This window comes from Miniopterus schreibersii, assembly GCF_964146895.1.
Source record: "Miniopterus schreibersii genome assembly, chromosome: 16".
Taxonomy (NCBI): domain Eukaryota; kingdom Metazoa; phylum Chordata; class Mammalia; order Chiroptera; family Miniopteridae; genus Miniopterus; species Miniopterus schreibersii.
The window spans coordinates 33,414,009-33,426,074 of NC_138116.1; the positions used below are offsets into that span (position 1 = coordinate 33,414,009).

Sequence of the window (12,066 nt, forward strand, 5' to 3'; positions counted from 1 at the left end):
AACCATACACCTAGGAGAAGGCTCCTGGAAATGCCTTAGCACCTCACTTCTTGACAGTTTTCTTGATAAAGACAGCCTATAAAAGGATCAGCCAAGACTATGCTGAACTGTAGGTTTCTTTAGTGTGACTTTCTACTGCTCGTCCTTGACTCAGTTTGCTACTTGGCAGATCTCTTGCTCCTTGTGACTGCTATGTAGGTACCAAATCCATCTCTGACACAAAACATCACCATGTATAAACAGAGGCTAAAGCTGAGTTTGTCTCACCAGAGTAGATGCGATGTCCTCCAGATTATTTGCCAACGCAAGCCACAGCGGGGGGTTCCCCTTCTCATCTGGCACAGACATGTCAGCTCCGCGGGTGCATATGGCATCCACTACAAGCGGAAGCTGATTTCTGATGGCCAGCTGCAGGGCTGTCTCCCCATCTTGAGTCCTGATAAAACACACAGACCAAAACCAACATTTGTAATTAAAGCCAAATGACAAAGGGAGCCCTTCTGGGCATTCCAGAGGCCCAAGTGCACTGTTATCCCCTAAATATAGTTCACTCACATTCATTAATATTCTTTCAGAGAAATACAACCTATCAATAGCATCTGTCCCAGACCTTTTAAAAAATATAGCCATGCCATCCTATGTCACAGAAAAGGTAACGGCCCCACATCTCAGGGTGTTGAAATCTCAAAGGCATAGAGCTGCTTTTAACAGCATCTTAATAAAATGCCACCCCATCTATCCACTTGACAAAATGCTTCATTCACTCAGTCATTCAGGATCACTTGGCATTGGAGATAAATTCCTTTGAAGATACAAAACAATAAAAGTTTAACTGTGTATATTTTCTCCTCAAGCCTTTTTGATAGCTCATTTGTTGGCATGTTCTTCATTATAACTGAAATTCTTACTCAAACCTGACGTTAGAGTGTCTTCTTCAATGAGACAGTGCAATATTGCGCGCTGGTCTGGCAAGGTTCAAACAAGAGCTCAACTGTATGGTTCCACCCAGTCACAGCACGCACCTGTGCTTCAGAGTCACTGCTCCCCTTCCTTTATTGAACAAGAACAGTATGTTCTACAAGCAAGGCTGTGCTATCAAACCACCTCAACTCAATGTGACCTGGTGTTGCGGCTATTGCGGCCCACCTGACGTTTATGTCCGCTTGGTGCTCCAGGAGAAAGAGCGCGCTCTTGCTATCCTGCCTCTGCATGGCCATGTGCAGCAGTGTCTGCCCGTCCGACATGGTGTCGTTGATGCACGCCCCAGAGCCCAGCAGCTGGGCTGCGATCGTGTGCATGCCTGGGAAATAAGCCCTGATTAAGGCATGCCCAGCTGTCCCCACTTCTCCAACATCTTACTACAACAAACACCCTCTCCACTTCTCAAAGCTGGCAGTTTTCCACTAGGTAGTACAGGCTTAACCCAAACAGAATGGCTATTTTACAACCAAATGATTAGCTCCAAGCCCTCCACTCCTCCTCCCCCCCCCCCCCCCCGCCTCCTGGGGGTACATCTCTGCAGATATCAACAGCCTCTGGCACCACCTTACCTGTCCATAATGCCAGGCCCAGCACAGTCTGGTCTCGGGAATCCTTGAGGCTGAAGTCCGGAATAATTTGCAAATTGTTGGTGGCATGAAGAGCATTAGCTAAATTTTTTTAAAGGAAAAGAATACTTGATTTCACCATCCTATGGATCTCATTTAAAGTATCCAAGAGAAAAAGAGCTCAGTTTCAAACTGACTGGCTAAAATACGAACTGATAAATCTTCTTGTGGAGAGTGGAAGCCCAGAAATCTAGTATTTTGGAGCAAGAGGAAAATGAAAATTTTTAATGCTCAAAACACTGACTCTTCATAAAATGACAGCAGCCTCCACGTGTGGGAAGCAGGATCAAAACCGTGCCCTAAGAGTTTTCCTCACGCCAAGTCCTACCACTTGACCATTCCGCGAGGACCGAGAAAGGCGCCGGCTACCTAAACCCCACTTCCTTCCACAGCGGCGCTAAAACTGTGCCCTCACCAGGGTGCAGGCGGGAGTAAAATTGATTTCAGGACAGGAGAGGACGACGAGGCGACTTCCTGAGGGAAACAGGAACCCCCAATGCAGGGGCTTCCTGGGCCCCTCTTTTTGGCTCCTTTCTCATGGTTCATCTGCCAGGGTGGCTGAGGCAGATGAGAGGACTGGTGGCCCATGGAGGGCCTGCCACAGCAGAGTTCTCCAAGACAGAGCTCACGCCAAAGCAAAGCTTTGCTTGACTTCCACTGAAATGCTGGGAAAATACCCCCAAATAAGGGAGTAGTCGTCACAGGTCCTAACACCTTAACGGTGGGTGAAATGGGTAGGCCCCATCCTGAAAATGTACACTGTAGTTGGGAGCCAGACTATATGCTTAACTAGTCTGACCTGAAAAACTCACCAGAGAAAGAAACATCAACTCCGTAATTAACTACTCAGAACCACCCTTCACAGGTAAAACCACCCTTCACAGGCGGCAATTCCCCACCACCCACCTTTTTGCTCCAGGATGACAGACACCACATCTGGGTGATTATAGGCAATGGCCATGTGCAGCGGCGTCTGCAGATAGACACTGCCTATGGAGTTGGCCAGAGATGCAGCCTCCTTCTGCAAAGGGGGAGCTTCCTCGGTCTGCAGGTTTGGGTTGGCACCTTGCTGCAGCAGCTCTGCAGTGAGGTTGGCCAGGCCATGCCGACACGCTGTGTGCAATGGGGTTTCTCCCTGGACAGAAACAAATGACCCAAATCAGAGCACTTTCAGGCTGGGAGTTCCCTTCACAGCCTAAGTGCTAAAACTCAGGTCCTCAGTGCCAGTCACAGCCCTTGGCTAGTCCTGTCACCAGCTGACCTCCATGACTTTCTTCCCTTTCCCCTGTGCCATCACATCCCGTTTCTTCATTATCTTTCCAAGCACCCTCCCAATGTTCTGGCTCATCTTCTGCATATCCAATGACCTTCTTAACCACTCTTCCCTTTGTTTTTAAAATTATTTATAATTGTAAAAATAATACATGACTGCCCTGGCCGATATGGCTCCGTGGTTAGAGTGTTGGCCTCAGCACCGAAGGGTCGTGGGTTCAATTCCCAGTCAAGGGCACGTACCTGGGTTGCAGGTTCGATCCCTGGCCCTGGTTGGGGCATGTGCAGGAGGCAACCAATTGATGTGTTTCTCTCACATCAACGTTTCTCTCTCTTCCGTCCCTTCTTCCCTCCCTCCCTCTCTCTAAAAATCAATGGAAAAAATATCCTCAAGTAAGGATTAAAAAATAATAGGAATAATAATATATAACTATTATTAAACAGAGAACTTCCAAGTGTCACTAAAATAAACACTGTAGAAAATGGAAGAGCCTCACCATCACAGCCTGAGATAAGCAGTGCCTTTAATGTGACCACCATTTCTCTTTAACCCACCAGCACGCCCACATCCTGTTTCTTTGATCTGCTCTATCAACCTCATTTTGAACTCTGACCAACACCACCTCCTCCCATTTTTTAAAATAAAAACATTTTAAGTTGGTATTATAGGTACTTGATTCAATATTCAAAAGCTACAAGAACATTCAGTGAAAAGAAGTTTCCTCTCACTCCTTGCCCCACCACCCAGCTATCCTCCCATAAAGAAACCACTCCTACTAGTTTCATGTTTCTGCCCAAAGACAGAATATTCACAGGAAGATATATACACACACATGTGTATGTATGTGTAGCTTAGGACCTGATATACCACAAATGCTTATAAAATGGTTGCTGACTGAATCAACCAACCAACATCAGAGGATAAAAGCATCTGTCTCACTCTGGGTTTAACCATGTGTACATATCACTGTGACAGAAATTGAAAAAAAGGAATCCATTCCATTTTTCCTGCACATCCGCCACCGTCACTTCTTCCACAGATCAAACCGCTTCCCCCAGCTGCCCTGCCACACTCACCCACTTGTTTCTGTGGTTGACGTGGGCACCACTGGTTGCCAGGAAAAGAGCTGCTGCCTCATTTCCTGCTTCAGCTGCCCGCTGTAGTAGGCAATTTCCTAGGAGAAAATGGGCACATTCATTCTTCCATTAGCATAAGCATGAGGTCCAGTTCCACACTGCACCACACTCTGACCTTCCCACCACTCAACTGACAAGCCCACACCTGAAGAAGGTCCCAGTTAAGTCCACAAAGAAACTCTGTGTGTGGTCACAGAGATGTAGGATGAAGAGTAGAGGAAAGGCTTGGTCTGGAAGTCAGGAGACATTCCTTCTTTCCTGGGCTTGCACTAGACACTGCCCAGGCCCAGAGGTAAGTTACATCGCCTTCCTGGGGCTGGATTAGAATATGGCTTCTTAATAGCAGTGCCACTGAAAGTCTGGGCCAGATAATCCTTTGCTGTGAGGGGTCTGTCCTACACTACACAATATTTAGCAGTATTCCTGGTTTCTGCCCACTGATGACAGCAGCACTCCCGACCTTGCTGTGACAATAAAAAATGATTACAGGTGATGCCAAATGTACCTGGGGGTGGGAGATGGAGGGGTTGTCTGTGTCTGAGAAACCCTGGGTTAGATGTCTATTTTGAAGACATTGTGAGCTAAAGTGGTACCAGAAAATGCCCTTTAAATACTTCAGTTTTATTCCTAGGACATTAAATGTTTGTCCTTGGCTTAGAAATCTTTTGTTTAGCATTATCACTCTTTTCTAAATAAAACAAAAATCTTTTTTTCTTTCTTTTCATCTTGAAATGGTTTAGCCCAGAGCAGTGTTTCTCTTTCTATTAAAATACATTTCCTTTTTGGTTAAACATAAAATCTCATGTTCTACATCGATGCTATTTGAAGACTCAAATTAAATACCAGGAATAAAGACAAGGTAAAGACATGGAACGTACATTTATAAATGAAAAGCGCTGCTTTGTCTTCATACCATTCTTTCCTTTTCCCTCAGAGAAAGTGAATCCACCTCTAGCTGAGTCATTCTAATTTAGAGGCTCCAAATAAGAGTCCCATTTTCACGTGTGCAATCTTTGTGGTGTACACAAGCCTACATCATATACATGTTTCCCCCGCTATCTGAAAGTAGTTTCCTATAAAATCTTTCGTAAGCTGAAATGGCATAAAGTGAAAAAGCAATTACCATTAATTTATATGGAAAAAATTTAAGTACTCCTGGACCCCAAAAATAAAGGAGTTCTGAATCCAAAAAGTCAGAAACTCACTGCATTAAATAAATGAAAATGTTTCAGCTTAATGGACAAAACTCAAAATCTGGCTATATTTTTTGAAGCACAAGATTAAAATAAAAATAACTTGAACTTTCACTATAGTTAAAATTAAGTACAAAATACTTCACTATACAGTGGTACCTCAGTTTTTGAATGTCTCCATTGACGAACATTTCGGTTTCTGAACGCCGTAAACCTGGAAGCAAATGCTTCAGTTTTCGAACACGCCTCGGAAGTCAAACATGCCACACGGCTTCCGCTGAGGGCAGGATCCTGAACCTAGCTGTCGGCTGTTGATCCCTTGGTTTTCGAACATTTCAGAACTCGAACGGTCTTCTGGAATGGATTACATTCGAAAACCGAGGTACCACTGTAGTTTGTCATTCAGTTTCTATATTTTTGGTAAAACACTGACGCACTATTTCATGGAACCTCCAGGCTTGAGCATCAGCTCGTAGGGACTCATTCATGCTTTACCTGTTATCATATCAGGTGCATTGGTGTTGCTGCCACGCTGAATGAGTCTGGCTGCAAAGCTGTTTTCATCAAATGAAGTTCCATTGACCACAGGGAGGTCTTCGAAGGGGTTTACAGACTGGTCGGACGACACAGTGATGTACTGCACTGCAAGCCACAGAGCTGTGCTGCCCTCGTGGTCTTTCAGTTCTAAATCTAATCTGAAATAGGGAAGCAATGTGAACAGCAAATACATTCTTCAGACACTGTACTTGTCAGAAAGAGCTTCATTCTTTCTCTTTACACTTTTTTAATGATATTTTAGAATTTAATGAAAATTTATAACACTAAAAGACATTTAAAAAAGCATTTTTCATTCACAATCCCACCCTCACAACTGCTTTTTCATTTTTCCATGTCTCCCTACGTACTGTTTACACTGCAGCAACTGATTGAACACGTATTCGTTCCGGGCCATGATGGACAAGTGTAAGGGAGTCCTGCAGGATGAAGGAGAAGAGGGGGCGGTCAGGATGGCCCCAATTCGCACAGCAGGACAGCCTCCTAGGCAGAATCACCACCCACAAGAACATCCATGTTTCTGCAACAGTGTCTTTTCTACCCTGGCAAACAGTTTTCCAAAACCATGAGCAAGTACCAAAGAATGCTTCTATGTGACCCTTTATTCCAGAGCCAAAAGGATAAGAATCAATAAAAGAAAGGGGTATAAACACTCTCCAATGAAATCCTGACCCTTACTAATTGTGCATACAGTGTTTCACCCTGGCCAGGTGGCTCAGCTGGCTGGAGTATCACGCCGTACACCAAAAGGTGGCAGGTTCAATTCCCAGGCAGGGCACGTACCTAGGCTGCAGGTTCCATCCCCAGGCAGGGCCTGTACAAGAGGCAACCAATTGATGTTTCTCTTTCTCTTTCTCTCTCTCTAAAATCAATAAAAACATATCCCCAGGGGAGGATTAAAAACAAACAAAAAAGCTCCCCCCCCCAGCAGTTCCTACCGCAGGTATGCGCATTTCCCCCAGCCTGTCCACCACAATTCTGAAAATATTTTTTCTTTCCATAATTCTTTGTTTTACTCAAACACATTCAGAGTGGCAACAGGTAGGAAGTGATTACTGTGGCAGTTAACCACTCTTCACTGTGTGTGGTTTTTTAAAAATATATATATTTTTTATTGATTTGAGAGAGAGAGAGAAAGGGAGGGGGAGAGACAGAAACATCGATGAGACAGAAACATCAATTGGCTGCCTCCGCACACCCCCTACTGGGAATCAAGCCCACAACCCAGGCACCTACCCTGACCGGGAATCAAACTGGAGACCTCAAAAAACAAAACAAATAAACAAACAAACAAAAAAACCCCAGCAACCTCTTGGTGCATGGGTCAACGCCCAACCACTGAGACACACTAGCTGGGCCACTCTTCACTGTTTTATTTAGCCCTCGAGTGCCCTGGAGGAGACTGCCACTGCAGAGCACAGGGACCCTGGGGCTGGCATGTATCTCGGAGTTACAGACTGCGGAGTTTACTGCAGCTGGGGTGAAAAGAGTGAAGAATCAACAGAAGAAAAACAATGCAATTATTCTGGGGGTAATTATCACGATACTGAGAGTTCATGGCGATCCATCTTATGTAAGCATTTTGTCCAACACACAAATCTATTTTCCTATTCTGACAACTTCACAGAACTCTTCTCTTATTTTTTGAGAGGGTTTTCAAAGGTATAAAATTCTGAGCTGCTATGATGAAGTGAGTCCAACTTGTTGGTGATTCAGGTGGTTCACTTCCCTTCACTGCCTCCCATGCTGCTGTCCCAGAAACAAGCAGCCCTTTCTTAGATTCTAAACCACAAGGAATCCTCAACTGAATATCTCTGGGAAGGGGCAAAAAGAGCACGACTGCTGCTGTCAAACATGCAAAGGGCTGTGCCGAGGAAGAAGTGACAAGCTGCACAGAAGCACTTGTCTAAGTGGGAGTGTTTATAAGCAGGCAGAACTGGGTTTGACACACAGAATTCCCCAACAACTAGACCTCACAGAAACGGAACAGACTGCCTTGAGAAAGGGTGCTCTACTTTAATTCATCCAAGTGACTCTAACAAAGATGCTGGAAGAAGGTTCCACTGGAGAAACTGAACTAGATGACCACTCTGATGATGACAGAAATTGCTTAAAAATCCAAAGATGAGCCCGGCTGGACGTGCCTCAGTGGTTGAGCATTCACCTAGGATCCAGGAGACTGCAGTTCAATTCCCGGTCAGGGCACATGCCCGGGTTGCAGGCTCGATCCCCAGTTGGGGGCGTGCAGGAGGCAGCCAGTCAATGACTCTCTCATCATTGATGTTTCTATCTCTCTCCCCCTCTCCCTTCCTTTCTCTGAAATCAATAAAGATATATTTTAAAAATATAAAAATCCAAGGATCTCAGTTACCCAGGATGGAAATGGTTTCCCCAAATGCCTCTGGCCTTAGTCATGTCTCTTACTTTCGTAACAAATGAAATATTTGTGACTTCAATAATAATCAGATTGAATAATGCCAAACTAAAGAACATGAAGTCCCTGTCTGCGTTACATGCCACCATAAAATAACATTCTGGGAATGTGCTAAGAACAGTCTGTTTGCTCCCCCACTTACCTGCCCTTGCTGTCCTGCATGTTGGGGTTGGCACCAGCCTGCAGGAGGGCCTCTGCAATCTGTGCCATCGCAGACATCACCTCTGCTGAGTGTTTCTTTGAACTATACAGTGCCACCAGGTGCAACGGTGTCTCCTGGGCACTTAAGGTAGCAGCATTGACATGGGCCCCATTCTTAATGAGGAAAGTAGAAGCGAAGAGATCTCCTTGAAAAGAAATAATAGAAGAAATGGTTACATATGACAATACTCGGAGCAAGCTATTCTGGCCAATGTTGTTTCAGAAAGGCACCATCAGTAACTGCAGACAAAAAGGAACAACTGGGTGTGTCTGGAGTGGAACCTCTTGGGACATCTGTAGGTGGGAACTCATAGTTGGGATCACGGAGTTACACATTTGCATTCAAAAGGCTTTATTCAATTTCTGATTACCTGTTATATGTCCTGCCCCCTCACCTCAGTACCACTTCAGTATTTAACCATACCAGGACCCTAGCCTTCAAAAGCCTCTTCTGGCCCAGCCAGGGTGTGGCTCAGCAGTTGAGCAATGACCTAGGATCCAGAAGATCACAGTTCCATTCCTGGTCACGGCACATGCCTGGGTTGCGGGCTCAATCCCCAGCTAGGGATGTACAAGAGGTAGCTAATCAATGACGAATCTCTCATCATTGATGTTTCAACTCTCTCTCTCCCTCTCCTTTCCTCTCTCTGAAATCAATAAAGATATATATTTTTAAAGCCTCTTCTGATCATCAGTTCTCAAAAAGGGTTCCAAGATTTCTCCCTAACACAGTGTATCTTCCTCTCTCATTTCCTCACCACAGTCTATACCTAGGCAACAAATACCCTCCACCTGCAGCATTTACATACAGGTTCTGCTTCAGAGTAAGACCACACCTAATTGATTTATTATTATTACAAAGGTTCTTTTTATTTTCTAAATGTCATTACAAACAACCTTAACAGTCTTAACAAAAAGTTTACAACTGAATATTTGAACAAAGAATCTGTACACATTGCTAGTTACAAAAAAACTCACAGAGTAAATTAACTGAGTGTAAAAATGAAACTTCTAAGTTCCCTCCACTGCGTTAACTCTTAGAGCACTCCAGGTAGAAGAGGCTAACTAGGACTAAACTGAAACTGAGTAACTTACTTAAAATCCAGTGATTTCAACAGATCAAACTACTATTTTAGTCTATTTAGTATTCTGTATGAGGAACAGGAGCTACCTTGACAGGCATCTTGACAAAAGGCCAAGAATTAAGTTTCATAAAAATATTAAAGTATATAATTCTGAAACTATTCTGTCATATACCAGCAAAAATAAGCTGACTCTAGAGTGGTTCTGTGAAAACATGATTAAATTCAGAACCAAGCAATCTGACAAGTGGCAAGTTAATGTTAAAAATACCTGTGGATGGCAGTGGACTGAGTGGAAGCCACACTGACATTCTCCCAGAACTAAACTGGAATTACACCTAAAATATAGAAAAACCATCCTGAATAATCAACTGCAACTGAAGACGAGCTGGAGAGCACCCTCATAACCAAAGAGGAAAAGTGGAGACCGCATAGAGACTGGTAGGAAATGCAGAGGCGCCAGAGGGCTGGCTGGGCTCCCAGAGGCAGCAGCTGAAGGTCTGGAGGGATATCTCAGCTGTGGGGGCTCCCACTGAGGACTCTGGGACCTAAACCCCAAGCTGGGCTTCCCAGCCAAGATTACCAGAACTGAGAAAGGTGCCCACATAACATCTGGCTCTGAAAAGCAGGGGGATTTCTGTCTGCCAGGGAGAGACGTCTGGAAATGCGGGCACCCTCTTAAAGAGCCAACGCACAAAGTTTTGTGTGCAGCCAGTCACCTTGGGCTCTAGCAGAGGGAGGGCAGAGGGGACTGGAGCTGTGTGAGGATAATCTAGGGCTGTGGGCTCTGGACATAGAGCTCAGAGGGCACTCCTCTGGATTCCTGTGCCGAATCATTCCCTCATACTGCAGAGACAGACATTTACCTTCTGAGCTGCTTTTGCCTGAGGGGGAAGCAATTGGCCCACCCTGCTAGAAAATCTCTTGCTCTATCCTGTGGAGTTTCTACAGCCTGAGGCTCATTAAGAGAATCAGATTAATCAGTCTGCAGGCAGAGGCAGACTTCAGAGTACTTTGAGTCTTTGCTTGATCTGCTTCTGGACCTGGGCCTTGGAAAAGCAGACTTTGGTGTGCATCTTGGTCCTGTCCAAACGTACCCAGCCTCAACAGAGGGGACCTCAAGCCATGGGTTACTGATAGCTCCAAACAGTACTCAAGGCCAGTCACAAACAGCATCTGACATTGGCGTGCACCAGAGACCTTCCAAAAAAACAGAGTCCTAGCAGGCCTACCTAATGCATAGAAACAAACCCAAATAGGCAGCCAAAATGGGGAGACAAAAAACCAAGCCCCAAATGAAAGAACAAGAGAAGTTTCCAGAAAAAGAGCTAAATGAAACAAAGATAAGCAATCTATCAGATACAGAGTTCAGAATACTGATTGTAAGAATGCTTAACAGCATGAAAAAAGATATGGAAACTATGATGAAGGAAATTAAAAATGACATAGCAGAAATAAATAATACATTGGAAGGAATAAACAGCAGATTAGAGGAAGCTGAGGATCAGATCAGTGAATTAGAAGACAGGGTAGAAAAAAAATCACAAAATCAGAGAACCAAAAAGAAAAAACAATTAAAAAACAGGAGGACAGTCTAACAGAGCTGTGGGACAACATGAAACATAACACTATTCACATCATAGGAATGCCAGAGGAGATTGAAAGTAAGCAAGGGTTAGAGAACCTGTTTGAACAAATAATGGCAGAAAACTTCCCTAACTGAGTCAAGGAAAAAGTCACACAAGTTCAGGAGGCACAGAGAGTCCCAAGCAAAAAACAATCCAAAGAGGCCCATGCCCAGATACATCATAACCAAAATGCAAAAAATTCAAGACAAAGAGAGAATATTAAAGGGAGCAAGGGAAAAATCAATCTGTTACCTACAAAGAGCTTCCAAAAGGCTGTCAGCTGACTTCTCATCAGAAACTCTATAGGCAAGAAGGGAATGGCATGCAGCATTCAAGGAAATGCAAAACAAGGATCTGAAACCAAGACTACTCTACCCAGCAAGGCTATCATTCAAAATAGATGGTGAAATGAAGAGCTTCCGAGACACAAAAAGGCTAAAGGAGTTTATCGCCACCGAACCAGCACTGCTGGAAATGTTAAAGGGACTGTTGTAATTAGAAGTAGAAATAGAAGCATTGCAAGAAATGTTAAAGGAACTGCTGTAATAATAAGAAGAAACAGAGAGAGAAACAGGCATAAAGAATTAAAAAGGCAATAAATAAGGACCTATCAATAATAATCTTAAGGACTTTAAGGGAGAGATCAACAGCAATGCAGTCATTGTCATGGACTTTAAGACCCCACTGACTTCGCTGGATAGATATTCCAGACAAAAAGTCAACACAGAAACAATGACTAAATGGCACACTAAATCAGATGGATTTAACTGATATTTATAGAACATTTCACCCCAAAGCTGCAGATATACATTCCTCTCAAGTACACATGGGTCATTCTCAAAGACAGACCACATGTTAGGAAACAAAACCAGTCTCTACAAGTTCAAGAAGACTGAAATCATATCAAGCATCGCAGATCACAATGGCATGAAATTAGAAATCAACTACAGTAAAAAC

The 12,066-nt window shown here is 44.1% G+C and overlaps 2 protein-coding genes across 4 annotated transcripts in view; one reads left to right on the top strand and one right to left on the bottom strand.

Annotated features, from left to right (window-relative positions):
- The window catches only part of CYB5D2 (cytochrome b5 domain containing 2), a 39,808-nt gene extending 33,598 nt beyond the window's left edge, over positions 1–6,210 (top strand). Inside the window, exon 4 of the mRNA XM_081161131.1 lies at positions 6,129–6,210. Coding sequence (XP_081017257.1) covers positions 6,129–6,176 — 48 coding nt within the window. The 3' untranslated portion in view covers positions 6,177–6,210. The remainder of the gene's footprint in view (positions 1–6,128) is intronic.
- ANKFY1 (ankyrin repeat and FYVE domain containing 1) overlaps positions 1–12,066 on the bottom strand; it is a 76,676-nt gene that overhangs the window by 16,599 nt on the left and 48,011 nt on the right. For all 3 annotated transcript variants that reach the window (XM_081161126.1, XM_081161127.1, XM_081161128.1), the window contains 8 exons: positions 8,341–8,545; positions 6,115–6,183; positions 5,705–5,904; positions 3,957–4,054; positions 2,514–2,742; positions 1,551–1,649; positions 1,147–1,300; positions 268–436 (listed from right to left, as the gene is read on the bottom strand). In XM_081161126.1, coding sequence (XP_081017252.1) covers positions 268–436; positions 1,147–1,300; positions 1,551–1,649; positions 2,514–2,742; positions 3,957–4,054; positions 5,705–5,904; positions 6,115–6,183; positions 8,341–8,545 — 1,223 coding nt within the window. The remainder of the gene's footprint in view (positions 1–267; positions 437–1,146; positions 1,301–1,550; positions 1,650–2,513; positions 2,743–3,956; positions 4,055–5,704; positions 5,905–6,114; positions 6,184–8,340; positions 8,546–12,066) is intronic.